Source organism: Mustela nivalis (assembly GCF_964662115.1).
Source record: "Mustela nivalis genome assembly, chromosome: 11".
In the NCBI taxonomy this organism is placed as follows: domain Eukaryota; kingdom Metazoa; phylum Chordata; class Mammalia; order Carnivora; family Mustelidae; genus Mustela; species Mustela nivalis.
The window spans coordinates 38,046,176-38,059,293 of NC_139030.1; the positions used below are offsets into that span (position 1 = coordinate 38,046,176).

At 35.7% G+C, this 13,118-nt stretch overlaps 1 protein-coding gene across 5 annotated transcripts in view; it reads left to right on the forward strand.

The window, feature by feature from the left end:
* Nucleotides 1-13,118, forward strand: part of PDE1A (phosphodiesterase 1A) — a 342,680-nt gene that overhangs the window by 266,702 nt on the left and 62,860 nt on the right. For all 5 annotated transcript variants that reach the window (XM_082690215.1, XM_082690217.1, XM_082690214.1 and 2 more), the window contains 2 exons: nt 3,463-3,645; nt 9,788-9,854. In XM_082690215.1, the coding sequence (XP_082546341.1) occupies nt 3,463-3,645; nt 9,788-9,854 (250 nt within the window). The remainder of the gene's footprint in view (nt 1-3,462; nt 3,646-9,787; nt 9,855-13,118) is intronic.

Here is a 13,118-nt window from a genome sequence, read left to right on the forward strand (position 1 = left end):
GAGTTGGTGTGAGGGAACAGGGAAGCCTTCTTTCCCTGAATACAGTGAGAAAATACCTCCCCCCCCCACCCCCACCCCCCGCCAAATAGGGTAAGAGAGTCTAAGCAAAGCCAACAGCAAGTGCAGAGACCCTGGAGCAGAAGCAAGCCCGGGAGCATTGAGCACAGCAAGGAGGTCAGCACTGCTGGAACAAAATATATAAGGGGAAACGAGTTAAGAGATGAAAGTAGAGATGGGGCTTGTGATGAGCTACATAGGACTTAATGAATTAGGCATTGACAAGGTCTGACTCATACTTTAAAAGAGGCAATCTGGCTGCAGAAGGAAGAGACTGAAGGGGTTCAGGACAAGAACTGGGAGACCGGTAGGAGGCTACTGCAGTAGGCCAGGAGAGAGATGATTGTGGCTTGGCCTCTCTCTCATTCATTGGTGGTAGGAGTGCAAAATGGTACAGCCACCTTGGGAGACAGTTTGGAAGTTTCTTTAAAAAACAAAACATACTGTAGCACCTGGGTGGCTCAGTGGGTTAAGCCTCTGGCTTTGGCTCAGGTCATGATCCCAGAGTTTCTGGATCAAGCCCCATATCGGGCTCTCTGCTCCTCAGAGAGCCTGCTTCCCTCTCCCTCTTCCTACCTCTCTTCTTCCTTGTGATCTCTCTCTCTCTCTCTCTCTCTCTGTCAAATTTAAAAAAAAAAAAAAAATCTTTAAAAAAAAAAACATACTCTTACTATGCAATCCAGCCATTGTGGTCCTTGGCATTTACACAAATTAAAGTCTGAAAAAGTCTGCATACAACTATTTGTAACAGCCTTTTTGTAATTGTCAAAACTTAGAAGCAAATAAGATGACCATGGCTGAGTGTATAAGCAAACTGGATATGCACACAATAAATTATGATTCAGCAATTTTAAAAAAAGAGCTATTAATACATGAAATGATAGTTTGGTATTATATCCATAATTGCTAAAAAGACATTTTAGTGCCCTGCAAATGCTTTTTATATTTCACAACCAAAAGGATAAGTGATGTGCTCTATTAAGTGAAAATTAATATAATGCAGAGTTGTGCCTTTGTCATCTATCAGATTTATAATCCAAGTTGATAGTTACCACATAATGTTCATGAATGATAGAAATATTCTTCCTTAGTCTTTATGTATATATATTACATATATAGCATATATCTCTATATATCTATATTTATATATCTATATCTGTATCTATCTACATCTATTTCTATATATCTATATCTATATATCCTTAGCCTTTATATTATTAGAAAGAGAGGATGAGAGAGGGAGAGAGAGAGAGATTGAAATTAATTTCAAGGAATTCGTTCATGTGATTATGGGGACTAGGAAGATGGAAATCTTCAGAACAGGCTGCCTCTGGCTGGAAATTCTGGCAGGAGTAAATATTAACAATCTTTAGTCTGAAAGCAGTCTGAAGGTAGAATTCCTTCCTCTTAAAGGAATCTCTGTTTTATCTCTTAAGGCCTTTAATTAATAGGATGAGGCCCACTCACCTTATGGAAGGTAATGTGCATTAAGTCTCATATCTGTATTTGACAGATCATTTCCATATGCTGATTTTGTTGATGATATGTCTTAGATGACTTATGAATTTAGAACATACAGCCTTAAAGATATCAACATTAATTGACCACCAACACAATGTGTGCCTGTCATTCTACTTGGAATAGCTGATAAAACAAGGCAGCAGGAGAATTCTTGGAGCTCCGTGACATCCCAGGATTATACCACAATGGTTCCCATTCCACCTGTCCTGTTCTGTGTTTTTATTTGATCACTAGATAAGAAGTAATAGAAAGGGCATAAGCCCTGTATTTTCAGACCATATAGTGTAGTGTCTTGATGCAATGGGCTAAACAATCCGATTTAATATGGACAAAATGCTAAAAACATATTTTGCCTTGCGTTCCAATGTCAGTGTATTAAGCATAAATCAAAACCACCCAAACATAAGTTCCGAAAGAAAGTTAAAAAATATACAAAGAAAGTATTAATCAGTATTAACTTACAATTATGCAAGGCTCTTGTATCTTTATATGTATACTTGTAGTTTTGTAACTCCAGCACTGAAGTTGTATATATTGTGTCATAAGGCATTTCATAACACATTTGTAAATATCGGCAATTGGCTGTGCTCTAAATGTTTCTAGAAAAGAGCCCCACATAGAGGTCATCATATAACGTTTTGAGACTGTTCTTGGTAGTATTGGGTGCTGTGGATGGGCTTTCTACCTTTTTTGCCCTTTTCTTGGTCCCTGCCCACTCAAGATGGTGTGACTTGTTCTGGAGGCTTTAGCATGCAGTATCATTCTGTCTTCCTTCCATCAGCTTATGATCCTTGGGATTCACCCTACACAAAGAGATTTACTTGGGGCAAATGGAACCCCAAAGCCAAAACCAAAGCGCGCTAAAATTAGCTCTGAATTATTAAACTGGTGCACTAACATGGAATTAACAAAGTCAAGTGACAGACAGAAGTGGCCTGTGCTCTTCCTGGAGGCAAAGCTCAATTGCTCTGTGGAATGTTTTTGTCGTTTGTGGGGAGGCTTTCACACGGTCTTCCCAGTTCAGACCTTTAGGAAGTTCTGGATCACTGGAGCTGACCAGCCTCAACATAGGTACTACACCCACCCGTCCGGGCAGTGTGGTCTATCTGGAGCTTCTAGAAGATAGGACAGTGCAGTCGTTTCACTTCCTGTTCACTTCCCCACTGATGTATTTCATTTCCTTGGCCAACTGATGTCCACCCTCAAGACAGCATCTGCCCTTAACTCGGGCAGATTGCCCTTAACTCTTCCACTTCCACTGGCCCTGTTATCTAAATTGAGTTTTTGAAATAATCTGTTTATCTTTTTTTCTTCTCTTTTTAATCTATGATCTTGATCTCATAATGAATGTTAGAGTACTTGATGTCTTATTTTCCTACAATTTAGAGATAGCATTCAAATGAAATAACACATGTGAATGACCTGTAGACTCCAAGGCCGTATGCAAGCAGCCTGTGCTAGCTGCATTGTATACATGCATGACTAGCAAATATAAGACGACTTTGATGACTTCTACTCCTTGTTTTCTTTCCAGTCCAGTTGCCTCGTTTAATAACAGACATCTTTTTATGAACTCTCTTCTCTATTTTAGTTCTCTTCATGACTAGAATAGTATATGAATTGGTGTCTCCAGACGGGTATGACAGTATCTCATTTGGAAAGCTGCAAATGCTCAACTCCATTAGTGTTGGCCTTCAGAAGATGATCAATTTGAGAAATTCAGAGCTTTTCAAGTGTTAATCCAATTATTTTTTTTTTAAGTAGCTCATACTAAGGGATGATCAGAGAGTGATTTGCTATATTTTCAATCCCATTGCAATGTTTGTTTATTGTCAGGTTTTTCTTCACTTTTTCCTAAAGTTTAATCGGTATAAATTTTTGTAGAAGACTGCTGGATACTGAAGATGAACTCAGTGACATTCAGACAGATTCGGTCCCATCAGAAGTACGGGACTGGCTGGCATCCACCTTCACACGGAAAATGGGGATGATGAAAAAGAAATCTGAGGAAAAACCAAAATTTCGAAGCATTGTGCATGCTGTTCAAGCTGGAATTTTTGTGGAGAGGTAAGTGAAATTGTTAGTATTTCAAGATAATAAAATTTGGAAGGTAGGAGATATACTTATCATCACAAAGTTATATGAGCCAAACATTTTACTTATTGAGGAACACTGCAATTGTAAGTATACCCAGAATGAGCAAATTTAGAACTTCATTATGAATTTGCCTTAACAAAACTGTTTTGTCCTGGGTTTATTACTTTAATTCCTTTTAAATTGACATAAAGATTGGGGTGCCTGGGTGGTTCAGTCAGTTAAGTGTCTGCTTTCAGCTCAGGTCATGATCCTGGGGTCCTGGGATCGAGCCCCATGTCGGGCTCCCTGCTTAGTAGGCAGTTTGCTTCTCCCTCTCCCTCTCCTCTTCCCCCTGCTTGTGTGCTCTCTTTCTCTCTTACAAATAAATAAATTAAATATTTTTTAAAAAGAAAAGACTAAAAGCAGACTTTTGAATGCCTAGTGTACCTCAAATGTAGCTTTGCGAGTAACTTTATTAATTTATTAAATTATACCACATTCATACATTGTTTGTATATATTTGTATAAATTATACCACACCTATTATTTATTAAATTATACCACATTCATACATCACATTCATACATTACACAACTAATTTTATTGGAATAAAATGTAACTTTTCATAAAACAAATTCTATACTACATACTAAAATCAAATAAGACTTTCTCTGCATTAAGTCAAAAAGACCATCCTCTTTGCATCATGGGAGAAAAGCTCCTTATGTAGCTTTTGTAGAGTTCTTTGACATTTCTGTCACTAAAGCAAGGAATACTTGATGGCCCCTAGAAGCACCAAATCAAATCACCGTAGTTTCTCATGTGAAATACATGCTAATGTGGCCTAATTTTGTATTTGTCTAGCCCTTAAGAATACAGTCTATTTTTCTGTCTAGGAAACAAGATGTTCCAGAATTAAAGCTAAAGAAATTACTTGAAATAAAGATGACATCTGACAATTCTGAAAACTAGTTATTAGAAATCCCTTAGATTAAAAAACAATTACTTTTTATTAAGTTATATATATAAAAAGATGAAACATTTTTAAACTAATAAAATTGAAGAGAGAATTTTTTGGTCAATATACTTAAATTTTAGAGAGACCACATCATTTTTCATCTTCTGACATCTCTAGTTATTATTTCTAATGAACATTATACACTTTAATTTTCCTGTTAAAAGAAAAATAGGAAACACATTTGGGTTCCCAAAATGTAAATGAGAATGTATAATAAGAAGTATTCGATGCCATTTAAAAATATAACTACAACACATAAAGCTTGAAGTTCTTGCTTTGTGCCTCTATTATCCACAATAACCACCACTTGGTGATTATTTAAATTATTTTGAGTATTTTATTAGCCATATTTAATTGGCTTTGAAAAAAGAATCCTCATAAGAAACAATTTTATTAGTGTGGTAAAGTGATAACCACACCCCCTTATAAGGTATATAAAATGGTCCCAACTCTGCCAGGTGGGACCAGAAATCTGCAACAGGGAAGCAGGGCTGGAGAGAAAGATTATCTATAATGGTATAACCATAACTTTAAAACAATTTAGGAAAATATATGACATTTACTGATTTTCATTAACACCAAATCAAAAATATCTCTCTTTTTTTTTAATTTATTTATTTGACAGAGAGATCACAAGTAGGCAGAGAGGCAGGCAGAGAGAGAGAGAGGAGGAAGCAGGCTCCCTGCTGAGCAGAGAGCCAGATGCGGGACTCGATCCCAGGACCCTGAGATCATGACCTGAGCTGAAGGCAGCGGCTTAACCCACTGAGCCACCCAGGCGCCCCCAAAAATATCTCAATAATAGTTCAGAAAGTCAGTGAGAGAATCACAGGTAAAAGGGAATATTTGTGATTTGCTGAAAGAATATATATTTTGTCTTTTTCAAGAAAATATTGTAGAACTTGGCAAACTGAAAAGAAGGCAAACTGTGGGAGTAAATTTCTATTTCTATCCTGTGAAAGATTAAGATTTCCGTAAAAATTTATTGGTATGCTAAGTGTTCATTTTTTTCATATGCTACATAAAACATTTTACTTAATGACCTATAGAAATATCAAATATACTTAACTGGCAAACAGTCTTGAAGAAATCAGTATGTTACAAACATATGGAAATGAAATCCCCATTAGTTGGTGCATAAAATAGGAACCTATGTTTATCTTGAATTTTCAAAGATAATTGTCATCCATTTTGAAAATTAGAAAGCCTTCCTGAGTATTCTCTCAAGTCTCCCCTCCCAAGACTCCATGCCTCCACAGGTCCTTGCAATTCCATTACCCAGTTGCACTTTCCCATCTGCTCACTTTGCCATCTCCCCTCCTGAAACCCTAGTCCCCAGCTCTGTCATCTGCCATCAGAAACAGGACAGTAGCTTTCCAGTTGGGTCCTCACTTCCTCAACTTCCCTCTCCAAACAAGTCATTCTACAGGGACATTTTAAAATATAAATTAGTCCCTGTCACTCCTAAGCTTAAAATCTCTTGATGGTTTTCCATTTTACTTGGTATTAAGGGTGATTTCTGTATCATGGTTTTGCAGGGTTCAGCACTTTTTAACTTTCTTGTCTCATCAAGTGCTACCTTTATTTTTGACTGAATTTCTATATTGCTCTGATTTCAACGCACATCCCTAACCCTTTCTTCCCTTGGAACCATAATCCTGTTATTCCCTCTACCAAAAATGATTTTCCCTGCCCCTGCTCCTGGCTGACCCTTCCTGTCTTTCCAGACGCCTTCCCTGATCGCTGTGCACACCATTCATCACTTTGTCTGCCCTGACCAGTGGTTTACCTCGCAGCACCGAGTGCTGCTTGTGATCATGTGTTTTTTTATTTATTGCCCCCTTCACTGCTCAGTAAGCCTCATAAAAGCAGTGCCTGTCTTTTTCTTGTTCACTCTGGGCTCTTACCTAACACAACATCTGACATAAGACAGTTTTTAGTTTTCGTGGAGTTTTGTTGAGTTCTTGAATTACACATTGCAACTGTAGTAAAAGCTTCCAAAAATAATCTACCATATTTCCAGCTGGACTTTCAACACCTGCAGGCGTCCAGGAAATTCATTGTTCTTTTTCAGCAACTTGTAATATGTCAGTTATTTACTCAAGTGTGAGGCAGCGGTATTACGGTCTGCCACAAACTGATTCTGATTCCAGTCATCCTTATTTTTTTGTCCTAATACTTTATTTCCAATTATAGGATTAAGAAAGATAATGGGGAAGTTCCTCCATGTCCTCAGAAGGATAATCTTCTTGGTCTTGCTTTATATTCCATGTAATGAGAATGCACCCTGACATTCACTCCTTAAGCCTATTCCAGTTCTAAGAGATCAGCACCAGAGCTCTGACAGAGCCCTGGGAGCCCTGAAGAACCTAAGAATTGCAGGCAACAGCATGGGCTGCAGAGTAGTGAGAACAGTAACATCAATGATACTAATGGCTTTCTTGTATTGAGCACTTATTATATTATGCTAGACATTTATATCATTTACTCATCACAAAAAACTTATAATTATCCTCATTTTACAGATGAGTGACATTATATAGCTTTCCAAAGGTCACATAGCTAGTGAGAGGCTAGTCTGTTATTTAAAGCATGTCTTCTTTTTGCTGTATCCTACTGCCTTTTGGTGACGTGAAATCACAAGGATTGAAAGTCACTTAATTTTTTAAAATTTCTTACTCCTTATTATTATATTGACCTTATTTTCCTAATCCATCATCCTTTATTTCCCATCTCTCTATTTTTTAGTAGTAAAGACTAGAAGAATAGATAGAAAAGACTGTTGTCTCCCAAAAAAAAAAAAATCCCACAAAACAACTAAATATCATTATTGACAATAATTATTTTCTGGATCTGTTATAGTACAATTACTATTTTCCTTGCCTGCAAAACTACCATAATTATACCTATCTCAATGTAGTAATTAATATAAGTATTTTTATTTATAAAATGCTCTGAAATCTTCTGAGAGATAGAGAATAAGGATGATTTTTTATTATAACCAATTACCCACATTCAAAAATTACTGGGTCATTTAAAATAAACATTAAATGGAAATAGTGAAATAAAGTAATAAGGTCTCTGTGATAAAATGGGGAAATACTTTATTAAGGAAGGTAGGCTAGAGGTATACATAAATGCAATATTTTAATTCTGAGCTTTTAAGAAGTCAAGATTCAAAAGAGGAACATGAGAGACACCTAGATGGCTCAGTTATTTAAATGACCATCTCTTAGCCTCAGTTCAGGTCATGATCTCAGGGTTTTGGGATAGAGCCCCACTTCAGGCTTCCTGTTCATTGGGGAGCCTGCTTATCTCCTTCTCCCTCCACCCCTACCCTCACTGGCATTCTCTCTTCCTCAAATAAACAAATCTTTTAAAAAGAGAGAGAGAGAGATCAAGCAGAGACAGAGAAAGACAACTATCATATGATCTCCCTGAAATGAGGAAGTGGTGATGCAACATGGGGGCTTAAGTGGGTAGGAGAAGAATCAATGAAACAAGACGGGATTGGGAGGGAGACAAACCATAAGTGACTCTTAATCTCACAAAACAAACTGAGGGTTGCTGGGGGGAGGGGGTTGGGAGAAGGGGGGTGGGGTTATGGACATTGGGGAGGGTATGTAGCTTTGGTGAGTGCTATGAAGTGTGTAAACCTGGCGATTCACAGACCTGTACCCCTGGGGATAAAAATATATGTTTATAAAAAATAAAAAATTTTAAAAATAAATAAAATTAAAAATTAAAAAAAAAGAGAGAGAGAGACATGAATTATTGGCATTTATTATCTTTAAAAGAGAGGTTTTACATAGAAACTAAGAAATATATTTTGTGGCTTTTAAATCCATAAGGTACCTTGAATCAAAAATCTTAGTATCTAGGGGCACCTGGGGGGCTCAGTCAGTTAGTTAAGTGTCTGACTCTTGGCTTTGGCTCAGGTCATGATCTAAGTGTTGTGAGAGTGAGTCCTGCATCAGGCTCAGCACTCCATGTGGAGTCAGCTTGAAATTCTCTCTCCCTCTCCTTCTCTGCCTTCATGCTTGTACTCTCTCTCTCCCTAAAATAAATAAATTTTAAAAATCTTAAAAAAAAAAAAGTTAGTGTCTTCTGTAGTAGTTTTATAAAATAGCAAAATATTTTCCAAGTGGCTATTTCTTATATTAATCTCCCTCACATAAATTAATGATATAATCATTAAATTTTTACTTTGTTCAGGCATTTTGGAAAAAGTTACAACAGTATAGTCTAGGAATGTAACTTGCCAATGGACTGACAATATGAAAATGAAGGGACATGATTCATAGTTAAATGTTTCTTCCCAGGATGTTGTACTTGCCCATTCTGAATAGAAGTCTATGCTATTCCTACACATTGGGGTATCACATTGATTTTCTTGTCACTTGAACTAATGGAAGAGTTTCATGGATTTGGTTTATGTCATTTTGGTTACCTATCAGAAAATATAGCAAATTACTGATGGATAAAAATATTTTTATTGGTGCTATTATAAAAATGGGAATAACTTTGTTCTACATAATGTTTTCTTAATTTTTATTACATGACAATTTGAACAAACTTCAACAGTTTTTGTCAATGTGCTCTGCCCTAAAATTTCTAACTTTAAAAAAAGGAAGCTATGTAAATTCTGATGATACTACATTTTCTGTCTTGTAATTTCCATTTTATAAGAAAAATAGAAGAAAGAAAGAAATCCATAAAGGAAATATTTTAGTGATATTCAGCTTCCTGATCTAAAATTTTGGCACATAAATGGATGCAAAACAAGAATATTCTTCTCTCATCAGTATGGGCATGCCAGAAAGTTTGTTGCACATATGAAGGACAGTCTCTTTTAATAAGATGAAGCAAAGAAAAAGATGTCAGTCATATTGACTTAGTAGGGTGTTTGTGTGTAGACAAATTCATATTAACCCATGTCACATTGTAGTTCTCAATAAGTGGTGATCATAGTAATCATTATTACCACAAAGAGAGTCAGTAAGTAATGATAAAAGGTGAACATGTCAAAAGTAATCTTTCCCCTTACATTTTAAAAAAATATTCAAAATCTTTGAATAAATGAGTCTTACATATACACTTGTTTTTCTTTTTCAGGATGTACAGAAAGTCTTATCACATGGTTGGTTTGGTATATCCAGAAGCTGTCATAGTAACATTAAAGGTGAAATAATTTCAATTATTTAAAATTTTCAAATAGTCATTTTTTCAAATCTTCTTACAATGGCTGGGAGAAAATGAGAATAGGTCTTTGCTACATCTTATGTATTGGTACATGAAAAATACTGTAGCCATTCACATGTCATGTGTTCCAAATCATGGTTCATTGTAGACTTAAATGAGGACTGATTTACATTAAGTCAATGCATGTGTGTGCACACAGATATGTGATTTTTTTCCTTCTTCAGGCTTTGTTTAGATGGATCTTGAATTCAATTTTGAGATGGCACCAGGACTTGTCAGAATATATGTATTTTGTTATGTATATTGTGGGAAAGTTTCGTGCATTGAAAAAAAGGTGTTTCAGGACAAAACTTACATGAAAAAAATTTGTTTAGAATATTACTTCTGAGAACACATAAAAAGATAAAATTAAGGAAGAAAAATCATGAGAGACTATGGACTCTGAAAAACAATCTGAGGGGTTTGAAGTGGGGCGGGGGGTGGGAGGTTGGGGTACCAGGTGGTGGGTATTATAGAGGGCACGGATTGCATGGAGCACTGGGTGTGGTGAAAAAATAATGAATACTGTTTTTCTGAAAATAAATAAATTGAAAAAATTTTTAAAAAAGAAAATAACAAAAAAATTCAACTCTCTTATCTCTGCTTTTCCTATGGCTGATGCCCAAATGCAGTATTAAATATGTTAGAAATAATTGGAGCCAAAACTCTGAAGTAGTGAAAGTTTTTGGTTCACTTGTTTCTACTGTGTGTGTATACAAAAGCATTGTTCCTATTTCTGTTCCTATTCTAAGCTCATCACTTAACATCTCTTATTTCTTTCTATTATTTCATTTCCGTAGAGAAATTCAACTTTGTCTCCTCTAACAATTTCATGGTGGTTTTCCTGTATCACCAAGAATTTAAAAGACATGGGCAACAGAATATCCTGAGTTGCTTTATTTCTGATACTTTAAACTCCTTTCTAGTTTAAATTTATATTGCTATTTATATTATATCTTTTGTTGATTTTCTTTTACACATCCCCTTTACATTTTTTTCTTTGCTGCATAGTAGACTTTAATCTTATTAATTTAAAGAGATAGTTTTTCTTGAACACTTTTTTATATTTATGTTTCTAAAGCTATAAAAAAAGACTGGTATATAAGTGAAATGTCACATTATAGGATATTAATTACTCCTTAGATCATGTGAGATTTTTGTTTCATCAACTGTGAACAAGAATATTACTTACTTTTATTTTTTTATTTTAATAACATTTACTTAGAAACCAACACAATATTTTAGTATGAGAGAAAGTAAACACTCTTCTAAAATGTAGTAGAGAAAAATGTATCAACTAAAAGGTTGAGGGAGGAAATATCACTAGTAAAGAATATTTTTAGTTAAATAGTTCTTACTTCCTGAGATACCTTCTGGTCTTATTTATCCTCAAGTGAGCATTTGCAGTACTTTATAAGTGTAAATCATCATTGTTGACAAAAATCCCCAAAGTGTAGAACTAACCTTTTACTCAGTGTGAAACCAGAACAGGACCTATAAATAGCAGCCTCCTAACAATCTGAACTAATTCTTGTGTTAGCTTTGGAATTTGATAAGAGATTTGTTGGCCTCATTTGAGCTTTATTGATGTTAAAATGCCTGCTCACACAACCTTCAGAGATTTTAAATTTATGAAGTGTTTGTAAAGCAAGTGTTTGGGGATCAAATCAGGACCAAGTACAAGGAATTTAACAAAGACGTACAAGCAAATTATAAAAAATAAAAAATAAAAAAAAAAAAAACCATCTCACTGGTGTTTTCAAGTGATTAAAAATACCATTTGAAGCTGTTATTACTCTTTTCAAAAGAAGTATTTTAATTTATTTTTTATTAATTATTTTTATTAACATATAATGTATTATTTGCCCCAGGGGTACAGGTCTATGAGTCGTCAGGCTTACACAAAAGCAGTATTTTTAAGAGATTGTTTGAATACTATTTATCAGATTCTCAGTTTAGTTTCAGCATTTTATAGTACAGATTGTTGGCCTCTCTAAAAATGTATTAAATGAAGTTATAAATAATCCCAGCTCATATTCAAAATTAAGGCACAGTTTTAAGGTTGCCCTATTCAATACTAAACTTGCTGTGTGTATGTAAGCACACACTTTGCTAGGAAGTTCTAATAATCGTTAGAACTGACTGTTGTATTTCTTTAAATTTTCAAAATTTCATTGCTATATTTAGCATTGAAGCTCCCACTCTACATGAAAACCTCTTTAGTAGTGTATAGGACTGATATCACCTGTTAAAAGTCCCTTTTTGTGAACCCTTCTGCAAGTTTTCAACCTGTAATTACTTAAATCAAAAATCATGAGGTAGGGACGCCTGGGTGGCTCAGTTGGTTAAGCAGCTGCCTTCGGCTCAGGTCATGATCCCAGCGTCCTGGGATCGAGTCCCACATTGGGCTCCTTGCTCGGCGGGGAGCCTGCTTCTCCCTCTGCCTCTGCCTGCCATTCTGTCTGCCTGTGCTCGCTCTCTCCCCGTCTCTCTCTGATAAATTAAAAAAAAAAAAAAAAAATCATGAGGTAGCTGGAATGGTTTGGCATAGCTCTCGTAGACTTCTCTCCCACTGTTAGTAGATTTTTTCCATGGGTATGTATGTATCTCCCTATAGGCCTGACCACTTCCCTTGGGAATCGCCTGAAATGCTATAATTACTTTCCTCCTCCTTCTCCTCTATCAAAAGACTCACTTCCTTTTCCTTCCCATCTGTCCCTGGAGGCAAGTGTAAATGAATCAACCAAGGTTAGAGTGAGTAATAAGGTAGTATATACTCTATCTTTCTAAGTTATTTGAAACTTAAAAGAAGACATAAAATATCAAAGCTTTAAATCAAAGCATTGACTCTTGAGGTGGAATTTCAAGCCGGGTAGAATGTAGTGGGTGGGAAAGAGAAATTGGGGTTATTTTCCCCTATTCCTCCATTGACACCACCCACATAACCACATAACCTGACACCACCCACGTACCTTAAAATGAAGCCTCCTCTGGACAAGTGATTTATAGCATGAATTTGAAGAGAGACTGAGAATAAGATCATTATTATAGTGTTATCAGGTTTATCACATCAAGCTTGATAACTTTGGGATTAAGGGGAAGATTTTAACACTTATATTACCCATTATGGCCTCATTTTTGTGAACCCATAGATACTAAGTGGCTCTGTCATACCAGACACTGGAAAAAAATATAGTCTGATGTT